Source organism: Ovis canadensis, chromosome 16 (genome assembly GCF_042477335.2).
Source record: "Ovis canadensis isolate MfBH-ARS-UI-01 breed Bighorn chromosome 16, ARS-UI_OviCan_v2, whole genome shotgun sequence".
In the NCBI taxonomy this organism is placed as follows: domain Eukaryota; kingdom Metazoa; phylum Chordata; class Mammalia; order Artiodactyla; family Bovidae; genus Ovis; species Ovis canadensis.
This window is the reverse complement of record NC_091260.1, coordinates 79837059-79849514: the sequence shown is the minus strand read 5'-3', so window position 1 is coordinate 79849514 and position 12456 is coordinate 79837059. Positions and strand designations below refer to the sequence as shown.

Here is a 12456-nt window from a genome sequence, read left to right as displayed (position 1 = left end):
GAGCTTCAAAAGTGATACAGTGAAATACAAAAAGAGTAGCAAGTCAACTATAAATCGATGGCTTTAGAAAGTGCTTTTGCTTCCCAGGTGGCTCAGTGGTAAAGAACCTGCCTGCCAAAGCAGGAGACAAGGGTTCAATCCTGAGTTGGAAAGATCCCCTGGAGAAAAATAGCAACCCGCTCTAGTATTCTTGCCTGGGAAATCCCATGGACAGAGGAGCCTGGCAGGCTGCAGCCTATGGGGTTGCAAAGAGTTGAACACAACTGGGTCGCTAAACAACAAACGAAATAAATGACTTACAAAAGCTACTAACAAAAATTGGTACAAACTGTTTAGAAAGAAAGCTGCCTAGGAAAGAAATCCTGAAAGCCTTACTGTAGACCTGAGCGTGATTTACGTCCCTGTTCTCACCCGGGAAAACTGTTTAATGCCCCTGGACTAACTGAGGAATAGTTAATGTTGCTCCAAGTGTTCCTCTCTTTGACTTGGAGTCAAATGCCACATTTGAGCACCATGTGCTTTCCACTTTTCTTTCCATGTCTCAGAACAATCAAGCGAACGTCCTATGAAATCAAGCCATTCCTTTTATCAAACACTGTTTTGATATTTTGCCTTTTCTTGTTGACATTCATCAGTGTGACACTAAGTCTCCCTTAACTGATGAAAAACCTCTGAAATCATGTAACAGTGGGAGAGAAAGCGTTCAGATGCTGTGGAATATCTAGCCAGAGCCGGGCAGCTGGCAGTTGACAGTTTTGTTGAGAGTTGAGGACACAAACAGACACACAAATGCCAAATGATGAGCGAGCAGGAAATAAGTAGGGGAGGGGTGTGGATCTACATTAAATCACCACATAAAATAGAGAAATGAGGACCAGGTCTCAGCTCCTGGGAACCACTCCCTCAAGGGGCCTGAGTGCAGCCCACCCTGGTAAAGCGCACGCTGGGGACTCCCTGCTCCACGTCCGCCCATGGGAGGGGGTCGGGGGGGGGGGGGTGCTGTGCTTCAGTGTCTGTGACGCCACATAAACTTGGTGGGCTGACCCACGGGCGATGACAATACCTTTTCCTAAAGAGGCTTGTGCCTTAGTCAGATTTTTAGTCATCCCAGTCATCCTAAAAACATAGATTGTGACCATCAGATCAAGCTGTTTTAAATGCGTAATTCAGTAGTGTTTTTAGAAACACAAAGCCCTATCTTGCAACACCTTTAAGTCATCTTTCTAAATAAAGCACAGTATTTATTTCCATGGTTTTTACTATCAGTCATGGCTTATATGTTATGCCTCTAATGATATTGTGAAGGATTACAATAATACTGTTCATTCACACTTGGGCTTGTGAATTCTGTGGCTTAGTTACCATAATACCCTTGGATGTTTTATCTTGTTTAGGTTCTGCCTTATGGTTGATAGGCATGCTGATTAACATCCACTCAGATCATGTCCTGAGGAACCTCAGGAAACCAGGGGAGACTGGCTATAAAATACCAAGAGGTATGTACTGAAAATGGGGAATTTCTTCTAAAATTGACCGCCTGGAGAATTCCATGGACAGAGAAGCCTGGTGGGCTACGGTCCATCGGGCTGCAAAGAGTCGGGCACGACTGAAGCAACTTAGAATGCATTCCAAGATTGTACAGCGTGACGCCGCGCTACTTTGGTTTTGCCAGAGCTCATAGCTGAAGGACATTGTTCGTTAGCTGCAGGTCAGTGTGTCACTACTGCTGGTAGGAGCAGTGACTAGTCATTGTCTTATTAAAATGATAAAAGAACCAGTTCTGACTAATGGAAGCAGAAAGGAAACTCTAGTTATATCTGTGTTTGGAAAGAGCATATGAGTAGGAATTTATGGTCTGTAAGGGGTGTCCAGCACTTCCCTTCTTGCCACAGAATAGAATTGATTCCTTGACTGACCCTCTTTCCAAAACATTTTAAAATGTTGAGTAAAATTTTTAAATGCGTCAGTGCCGGGGACCAGCCCCAGTGGATCCAGGGAATTTGAAGCGGGGACAGAGTCAGCGATTAAAGAGAGATTAATTAGAAATTTAAAGAGAGGTTAGGGAAGAATAATGTAGTGAAAAAATAGAGAAGAAAAGAGGCTGATATTCCTTGGTTTACATGGAAAGCTAATAAAGTCTCAAGACAGGAAACTTGCACCATCTATGTTAGACCACAGGCGCCCACTTGAATAGCGGAGGGTGCCCCGCCTTGGGCTCCCTCTCGGGTGGGTCTTAGAAGCCCGGGCAAATAAGTAGACACGGAGGAGAGCCTCTGCGTTCCAAGGGATCAGCCTGAAAAAGAGAGGGAGGGAGAGGGAGAAAGAGAGAGAGAGAGTCGACATGGGGGAGGCCAAGCTTGTGCAAAAACCCCCATAACTTTAAGGTGCTTATATACCCTAAGTTTTACATAATGGAAGATACAGAGTCATGCAGGGGCAGCAGTCCTGACCCTTATGATACCAGGCTTTCTTTCTGCATATCTTTCTGTATACAGAAGGTCTCAGGTGATTTACATTATCTTCTGGCCAAGAGGCCTGTTAACACTTTATGGCTCTCTTCCTTAATGAATGTTAATCTCATTTCCCCTGAAGTGTTTTTCTTTAATCTGCATCACCCTCAAAGCACTAAATAAAGTTACATCCCTATAGAACAAAGGTGTGGTGGGTTATAAGAAAGAAAGTACTTAACTCAAAGATCTATGTTGCTACTTGTTTTTTCTATATACCAACTATATCAACAAATAAAAGATATGAAAACTTGGCAGCAAGTATTGGCTCAACAATGAAACCCCCAATCAGTCCTATTCTAATGATTTTGACTCCTCGGAAGCCCCTAAATTCCTAGGATATTTTAAGCTTCCTGTGCCTCTTGCAGTGGGGAGGCTGTGAGCAATCACATGCGCAGTTGTAAAAGGTCGGGACAGACCTGTCAGGCAGGCTAGAAAGCCATCAGAGGGGTTTCTGGATTGAAACACTCTTTTGCCCAGGAGATTTGTTATCTGAAAGCTCTAAATTAACTTTTTCCAGAAAAAGGTGGTGGGGGATAGCCCCCTGTTAATGTCAGAGAAGTTGGTGAAAGGCATAATATAGTAAGGCAGACAGATTTTGGTTCTGGGGGTAGATGCTTGAGAAAATCTAGGGGGACCCCTGAGGCTTGATCCCGCCTTTGTGTTTTGTCAGGCCCCCTTCCTCATGACCTTTGCCACCGGCGGGATTCCCCATGCTGGCTCCCGGCACATCAGTATGGTATCAAGAGTAGACATGATCATCGGGGGCAAAATCTACATGAGGGCTAAAGCCCGAGTGCATCTTGGTTGGCTCGGTGACTGCCCGCTGACCCTCAGGCTGGCTTGTAGCCCAAATACGTGCCACTCGTCTGATCTGAGAAACCATCCAGCCGTGAATAGGATCCTTGAGGTCCTGGGGGTGGTGGGCTCACACCCATGATCGAGGCAAACCCAGATTCCCAGAGAACCTGCCTTCCACTCAGGCCTTGAGAGCCCAGCAGACCCTACACCACAGGAGAAGGGCCACAGTCAGAAGTTGCAGAGCCCCTGAGGAACAGAGCCCCATGAGCCAGGGCTTCATTGATGTGAGTGACCTCAGAACTTAGAATTCAGATACGGGTTATAAACTTTCAAATTTAAAACTTAAATGTTTGAACCATAAAGGGATTGAAAATATGAGTAAAGGAGTAGCATACTATAGAAGGAACTAAACAGATATAGAAGTTAAAAAACAATAGAGCTTCTGAAAAAAAAAATTTTTAATCAGTAAAGCTAAGAACTCAAAGAGCAGAGGTAAACAGCACAAACGGCAGCACTCAGGTTGGAATCCTTGTGTTTATCTTCCTGGAAACCGTACAGAAATAACAGCAGAACAAATAACAAGAAAACCTCGTAAACCTCAAATTACTTAAGCTGTGGCCCTGGGGTTGTCCTTGCAGTGCGCCGCTGTGGTCTCTGGCCGGAGCTCCTTCCACCCCAGCCCCACTCCCAGCCCCCTCACCCTGCTCTGCCCCTTGAGTCCCCTGCACCCTCCCTGGGGTGTAATAGCCCAGGTGTGGAGAAAGCGGTCTCATCCATGGAGCACCCCACATCCTTAAAAGAAGGTCTGGCCTGTCGTGTAGACTTGGTGCATCTGGGGAGACTTGATGCGTGAACGCACAAGTGAATCTGTCCTTGAAAATTAGTATTTCCTTCCCTTTTTTGTCTAGGGGTTCGTAGAAGTCCACCTTAGCCAGACTGACACGTTAGTCTGTGCTCCCCAGCCTCGTTTAAGTTTTGTCAGCTTGACACATTAGTTAGTAAAGCAACATTGAAGTATGTTAAAGCCGTAGCATTTTTATAGTCAGATGAACAGATGAATATTGATACAGGCATGCAGGTACTACCAGAAGTTGCAATATGAAATAGTAAAGCTGGTCTTAGTGGAGGTGTCTCGTCGATGCAAGTTCTGTAAAGGTCGTGTTTTTCCAGAGTTGGTTTTTATGTTCTCCCTGCAGGTATCTACAGGCCTCTCTGCAGTCAAGGTTTCCTTAGGCATTGCTTTTTAGTAAATGTGCTGCTGGCTCTGTTTTCTCCTAGGGGGCTTGTTTGAATACATATCTGCAGCCAACTACTTCGGAGAAGTCGTGGAGTGGTGCGGCTACGCCCTCGCCAGCTGGTCCATTCAGGGCTGGGCTTTCGCTGTGTTCACCTTCTGTGTCCTGTTCACCAGGGCTCAGCAACATCACAAGTACGTTCAGAAACACGTTCGGCATTTTTAATTTGTTCTCTGATCTCTGTAGAGCAATCCTCAGGTTAGATTTTAGAAGCGTTCATACTAATTTGTCAAATCCCAGTCTATACCAAGCGTTAGCTAGACAAAAGGGCTCTCCTGGTGGTTCATACATTAGAGAATCTGCCTGCAATTCGAGAAAGCCGGCTTTGATCCCTGGGTCAGGAAGATCCCCGAAGGAGAAAGTGGCAACCCACTCCAGTATTCTCGCCTGGAGAATTCCATGGACAGAGAAGCGTGGCAGGCTACAGTCCATGGGGTCACAAAGAGTCAGACACGACTGAGTGACTAACACTTTTAGCTACATTAAAAGAGAAAAGCACAAATGTCCGAAGAAATGCCTAGCTATAATCGTCCGGCATGTGTCAGCCTCCTTGTTTGCTCCACCCTGTTCTGAGCATTTTTGATATTCCATGGCTGAGCTCCATGGTCAAGTTCAATGTCTGGCAGGGGATTCAGGGTCTGCTGTGGACTTTCCCATGACAGTGGGGGATGCTGACCAGGCAGCAGTGTTTGGAAGAGTCAGCATCGTGCCCTGGCAAGAGTCCCGTCCCACAGGTGTGCCCTACCACCCGGGCCTGGGGTCCCCAGTGGGCTCCAGGTTACCATGCCCCGAAATCACATCATTTCACATCATTTTCCAGAGTGTGGGGCCTCGGCCTTTATCAGATCCCCGAAAAGGCCTGTGATGCCTTGGACCATCAGCATGAAAAACAAAGGGTGCTAAAGGTGAAGTGATCTTGAAGGCCATCTGCTCAGTCTAACAGGTGGGAAACCAAGGCTCGGGGAACAAAGCCTCAGGCAGGTTGGAAGTCACGTGTCCTGCGAAGGGAGGGCTCCCAGACCGGCTCAGCATCGGGACAGTCCCCCTGATGCCACAGCGATGCTGGGAGTTTGGTGTGTGTCGGATTGTGTCCTGACCCTGGGAGTGGAGCCTGTGTGGATGAGGTGGCGCTGGAGTCGGGCCCGAGGACTGGTATCCTGATGAAGAAGGGAAACCTGGACACAGACGGGCACGCAGAGAAAAGAGGGCCACCAGCAGACAGACACAGGGAAGCTGGAGGCCGAGACTGCAGCGATGTGGGCTTTTGAACTGTGGCGTTGGAGAAGACTCTTGAGAGTCCCTTGGACTTCAAGGAGATCCAACCAGTCCATGCCAAACGAAGTCAGTCCTGAATATTCATTGCTGAGAACTGAGGCACCCAGAGGCAGCCAGAAGCTGGGAGAGGCAGCATGGACTGCCCCCTGGGGCCTGAGAGGGAGCGTCCTCCTGCCTACACCCGGGTGGTGGGCTTCTGGCGCCCAGGCAGTGAGAGCGGGTGTGCTGTCATTTCAGGCCCCAGGTTCGTGGCTCTATGTTGCAGCAGCCCCGGGAAGCTGACACGCCAGCCCTTCTGGGATGCAGCGCCCACAGGGCCGTGGACACAGGCAGGGGGTCTGAGACGCTCGGTTTTCTCCTCTGCTGGTTGATCCCTGCCGTCTCAGGCCTACGAAACATGTTGCCCACAACCAGAAAGACCCATGCTCTCCACAGGCCTGGCTGAAACCATTTATTATCATCTCTTTAGACTAAAAATATCAAACGTCTTAGAAAATAAATTTTAAAAAAAATTAGATTCATGGAACAACAGTGTATTTTGTAAGACTTTGATAAAGATCTGTGATTTGTTTACACTTGGAAAGTGTTTGCTCACCCATCAGTGACCCGTCCCTGGCAGAGGAAGGCTTCTGGAAGAGAGACTGGGAACATGAAGCTTTTCATGAGCTAGAAACACACAGACACGAAAAAGGGTTACAGGGTTATTCTGCATTCAGCAGAAAGGCAATAAAGAGATGTCAGCTCAGCCTCGACAGCAGTAAATTCAAGACAAAGAAGTGATATAAGTGTCGCATAAGTTTTGATTCTAGGGGTAGAAAAATGAACGAGAAAAGTAATAGAAATATGCTGCTTGTCCTTTTAAAAGTGTCTATAGCTGGATGAATCACAATCTGGAATCAAAATTGCTGGGAGAAATATCAACAGCCTCAGATAGGCAGATGTTACCATTCTAATGGAAGGAAGTGAAGAGGAACTAAAGAGCCTTCTGATGAGGGTGAAAAAGGAGAGTGAAAAAGCTGGCTTAAAACTCAACATTCAGAAAACTAAGATTGTGGCAGCCTGTCCCATCAGTTCATGGCAAATAGAAGGGGGAAAGTGGAAGCAGTGACAGACTTTATTTTCTTGGGCTCCAAAATCACTGTGGACAGTGACTGCAGCCATGAAATTCAAAGACCCTTGCTCCTTGGAAGGACAGCTGTGACAAACCTGGATAGTGTATTAAAAGCAGAAATATCACTTTGCTGACAGAGGTCTGTATAGCCAAAGCTGTGATTTTTCCAGTAGTCATGAACTGGATGTGAGAGTTAGACCATAAAGAAGGCTAAATGCTGAAGAATTGATGCTTTTGAACTGTGGTGTTGGAGAAGACTCTTGAAAGTCCCTTGGATTGCAAGGAGATCCAACCAGTCCATGCTAAAGGAAGTCAGTCCTGAATATTCATTGGGACGACTGATGATGAAGCTGCAGCTCCAATATTTGGCCTCCTGATGCAAAGAGCCAGCTCTTTGGAAAAGACCCTGATACTAGGAAAGATTAAGGGCAAGAGGTAAACGGGGTGATTGAGAATGAGATGGTTGGATGACATCACCGACTCAGTGGATATGAGTTGAGCAAACGCCAGGAGATCGTGAAGGCCGGGGAAGCCCGGTATGCTGCCATGCCTGGGATCACAAAGAATCAAATACAACTGAGCGACTGAACAACAAGAAGACACATATATAAAGTGTGTATGTGTGTGTGTGTGTGTGTGTGTGTGTGCTGTACAGCATGAGTCATCTTAGGGGATCTCAGTTCTCTGACCAGGGGTCAAACCCGTGCCCCCTGCAGCGGAAGCGCAGAGTGTTAAGCATTGGACCACTGGAAGACTCCTTGTAAGCAGGGCCCCAGCCTCTGGGATCTGATGCCTGATGATCCGAGGTGGCGCTGATGTAGTAATAAAAGAAAATAAAGTACACAATGTATATAATGTGCTTGAAGCGTCCTGAAACCATTCCCCTGACAAACCATCTTCCACAAAACCAGCCCCTAGTACCAAAAAGGTTGGCGATCTCTGCTTTGAAGTCTTTTCTTGAGGTGGATTTGAGGTCTCAGTGGTTGAACAAAGTAGAACAGCCTCCTGGGCGCACAGCGCCTGGAGCTGTCTCGAGGGCTGTGCGGGTGAGGCTGTCCTTGTTGACTTTGGACTGCCGCTGGCCTTCACTCTTGCCCTTCCGAGGCCACTGTCCCCAGTCCCCGGGCAGGGTCAGGAGAGGGACTCACCTCCTGCCCTCTTGGCCTGGTGTCTCTGCCCTGCTGAGCTATGGGAGGCTCTTAGGAACCAGCTGGTTCATGTCCTGGATCCCAAGCAGGATGTCTCAGTCCATTCAGGCTGCTGTAACAAACGTGCCATAAACCAGGGCCTTATAAACAAGGGACATCTGTTTCTCCCAGCGCTGGAGGCAGCAGATCTGAGATCCGGATGCCACCAGCGGGGCCGGTTCTGGGGGAGGCCCTCGGCTGGGTCGAGGATGGCGCCTGCTCACTGTAAACTCATAAGGCGGGAAGAGGGAGGGCTCTGGGGCCCCTTTAATCAGGCCACTGACTCCACTCTTGAGGCTCCACCCTCATCACCTCCCGACGGCCTCACCTCCAGAGGTTAAAGTGTCTGCCTGGAATGCAGGAGACCAGGGTTCGATCCCTGGGTCGGAAAGATACCCTGGAGAAGGAAATGGCAACCCACTCCAGTATTCCTGCCTGGGAAGTCCCATGGACAGAGGAGCCTGGTGGGCTACAGTCCGCAGAGGCACAAAAAGTCGGACACGACTGAGCACGCACACACACACGTGTCAGGGGAGGTCATGCTTCATCCAAGATCCCCTGACCGCCTTCTCGGGGTGCTTCTCTTGATGTGCCTTTTGGGGACACAGAAGCTCGCATGAAAGCACCGTGGCAGTCTTCCATGTCGCGACTCCGTGCGGATGACAGTGTTGAATTTATCTAAAATCAACAGGATTTTACTGACTCACTTCCAGGTTGTTGTCTTCATATATTTCTGCCATCTTTATAACAGGTATATTTCACATATTTCTGCCATGTCTGAAAGTAATAGCTAATCATTTTCCATCGTTGTTTTCAGTCTGTTTAACCTTCACTGTGCTCAGGGAAGCTCCCTTTCTCCATCTATTTCTCCATTTTGTCTGATTGTTTTTTCATCTTTACTCCGTCCACTTAGCTGCAACCCTTTCCACAATGAATGAGTATGCCTTTGTTGACTTCATTTATAGTTAAAACTGAAAACGCCTGTTTGCTTGAGTGGAGGGCCACATTATGAATGACCCCTGTTGCATGTTCCTAGATTTGTTTTGAGAGTTGCCTGGCCCGTAGCTGTGTGCTATTGCCACAGACTCTTGGCCCTGGTTCTCCTCCGAGGACTGGAGAAAACTCTCAGAGTCACCAAACTCTCAGAGTCACTATTACCATAGTCAGGACACACCTGCTCGGTTCCCCTCCGCTCCCCCAGTCTGTCTGCTTCTAGGGTCTGCTAAGGTAGCCCCCGATCAGTGTGTTTATCACATGCCTGTAACTTTCCTTGCCAATATAAAGGTGAATTATAGGTGTCACGTCTTCTCAAATCATGCTGTGCCATCAGATGTGTTTAGATATCCATGATACTGACAAAATCAAGCTGTGTACCTGAGATGCCAGAATTTTATTACTCTTTTTTGATTGGAGTATGTTTCCTTATCAATGCTGTGTTCATTTCTACTGTTTTATTAGTACTTTTGAAAAGGTCAGGAGCCCTTTATGAGGAGACTATTGTCCATTTTGTTAGCATCTGTCAAACGTTTTAGTGAGAAAAGTAACTTTTTAAATGTATTTTTTGGTCTTGTTTCAGGTGGTACCATGAGAAATTTGAAGATTATCCAAAATTCAGAAAAATCATGATTCCGTTTTTGGTTTAAGTTTGTCGTCAGTGGAATTATCTTTGACTTGAAGCTTTTCAATGATGTTTCTCTCGGGACCATGTAAATGAACTGATGTCTCTGTAATTTTTCTGGTACTTCATCTGTTTTAAGATTTGCTCTAGGATTTTTTTTCCCTAGCAGATGTGTAAGCTGCCTAATAACAGTCTAATCAAGCAGAAATCACAGACTGAAGTATGACGCTGCCCACCAATCAGGTCAGGAATCTGAACTCCTCTGATTTGGGGTCTGCTTCCATGGAGTGGGGCTTGGTGGCTCAAATGGGAAAGAATCCGCCTGCAGGGCAGGAGACCTGGGCTCTGTCCCTGAGTTGGGAACATCCCCTGGCAAGGGCATGGTGGCTACGGCGGCCAAGTCACTTCAGTCGTGTCCAACTCTGTGCGACCCCAGAGACGGCAGCCCACTAGGCTTCCCCGTCCCTGGGATTCTCCAGGCAGGAACACTGGAGTGGGTTGCCATTTCCTTCTCCAATGTGTGAAAGTGAAGTCGCTCAGTCGTGTCCGACCCTCAGCGACCCCATGGACTGCAGCTTTCCAGGCTCCTCTGCCCATGGGATTTTCTAGGCAAGAGTACTGGAGTGGGGTGCCATTCCCTTCTCCCAAGGGCATGGCAACCCACTCCAATATTCTTTCCTGGAGAAGCTTATGGACAGAGGAGCCTGGAGGGCTACCTACAGTCCATGGGGTTGCAGAAAGTCGGACGTGACTGAGCAACTGATACTTTCACTTTTCACTTTTACTTTCCATGAACTGAAACATTTCTGTACCCCTTACACAACCTACAGCATGAGTTTAAGGTCAGAGGTGACATCCCCCTCCCCTGACCGGAGACATGTTCTATCTTCATGTCCCTCATCCCACCAGGTCAGCTCTGGGTACTCGGTGTACCCACAGCCTCTCACAATTGGGTGCTGGGCGGGCAGAGAAGCTGGGCCTGGAGAGGCCCAGTGGAGGCTGGTACCAAAGGCCTCTGGCACCTGCTCCAGCCTGGCCCACCAGGTAACCTCACCGGGAGGCAGGGGGCCAGGGGCATTCTTCAGGAGCAGGCCACTGTATCCCCCCCAGGAGGACTTCTGGTGGCCCTCGGCTGGGGGCATGAAGGTGCCCTGGCCAGCCCTGCCGTCGCGTCCCTCACCAGGCGCTGCTGGCCTGGGATGGCTTTCCTTCCTCCTTTGAGGGAGAATTAGAATTTTTTCAGGAACTTTTTTTTTTTAAGTACTTCTCAAGATTGCACACCTGCAACTTGAAGCAGAATTTCTTATTCTCGATGCTCCTAACTCTACGGAGATCAGTGGCAGTAATAACGTTGACTAGGTATCGCCAGATATGTCACAGGAGCCTCCCCTTTGGAAGGCTGCTGAGTCTCTGCTGTGAAAATGTAATGAACATGGCGAAGACCCCCTCCTCTCCTCTGTTGCTTCTGCATTTGCAGAGCTGGGAACTGGAATAGGGGTGAGTGGAGAGAGTTCCTCTTTGCTTACGATTGCTGACCATGCTGAGTGATGGGACTCCAAGACGCACGACGTGGTGTCTTAAGCATTCTTCAGCTGCTGCCTCCTGGCAGGAAGCACGCCCTCTGGCCCCTGCTCTCCGGGCCCCTGGGCACCCCATCGGGTCAGCACCCCTCTCCCCTTCTCCTGGCTCACCTTCCCCACTAGGGGCTCCCTCCCCATGAGTGTTCATGTAGAAACTGTATTCTTGGTGTTAGCAGTTTGTTACAGTCTCTTGGGGTTTTCGAAAAGCTTTTCCTGATGTGGTTGTCCTTCATTTTAACTAAAACTGGAATGCTTTTGCAGGGAACTTTTATGATCAGATAAAATCTGTGCTTCATTCTAACTAAAACTGGAATGCTCTTGCAGGGAAACTTTATGATCAAATAAACTTTGAACCTTTTTCTGACTGAATAACAACTTGACACTATGAAACAGTAAATATTTAGAGTGTCATCTGGAAAACTCAGAAATCTGAGCAAGCCTTCACTGATTTGGGCCCTGAGTCCTGGAAGGCATACCTGGCCAAGAAGAGGCTTGTCTGAAAGGCAGAGAGACCTGCTGGGGATTCTGCATCTGTTGGCGCTCCTTTTTTGAGTGATCCAGAATTTGGAGTTCAGTGGGGATTTCACGCACAGTCCCTGCTTCACTGGCATGCACTGTTTGACACGGGAAGAGATCTCGGTCTGTCTCGTCTGCCTGTCTTCCAATTACTAGACACTGTGACGTAGCAAATTATGACATTGTTGTGTTCATTATAAAAATAAAGGAGATTAATAAAATTACCGTTGAAGGCTCAGTCATTTGTTACTCTTCTGTGTGGGTAATTCTTCACACTAGAAGTTCAGACAGTAACGTAAGTTTCAGCCCTGCAATCTCCTTCCCACTCATATTAGCATTTCGTGTGTGTGTGTGTGTGTGTGTGTGTGTGTTAGTTGCTTGGTTGTGTCCGACTCTGTGACACTATGGACTGTAGCCCGCCAGGCTCCTCTGTCCATGGGATTCTCCAGGCAAGAATACTGGAGTGGGTTGCCATTTCCCTTTCCAGGGGATCTTCCTGACCCAGGAATCAAACTCCAGTCTCCTGAATTGCAGGCAGATTCTTGACAGTCTGAGCCACCAGTTAA

General features: G+C 47.9%; 1 protein-coding gene across 1 annotated transcript in view; it reads left to right on the top strand.

The window, feature by feature from the left end:
* Positions 1 to 12111, top strand: part of SRD5A1 (steroid 5 alpha-reductase 1) — a 36671-nt gene extending 24560 nt beyond the window's left edge. The window contains exons 3-5 of the mRNA XM_069556119.1: positions 1395 to 1496; positions 4587 to 4737; positions 9753 to 12111. Of these exons, the coding sequence (XP_069412220.1) occupies positions 1395 to 1496; positions 4587 to 4737; positions 9753 to 9819 (320 nt within the window). The 3' untranslated portion in view covers positions 9820 to 12111. The remainder of the gene's footprint in view (positions 1 to 1394; positions 1497 to 4586; positions 4738 to 9752) is intronic.
* Positions 12112 to 12456: the final 345 nt, after the last annotated feature.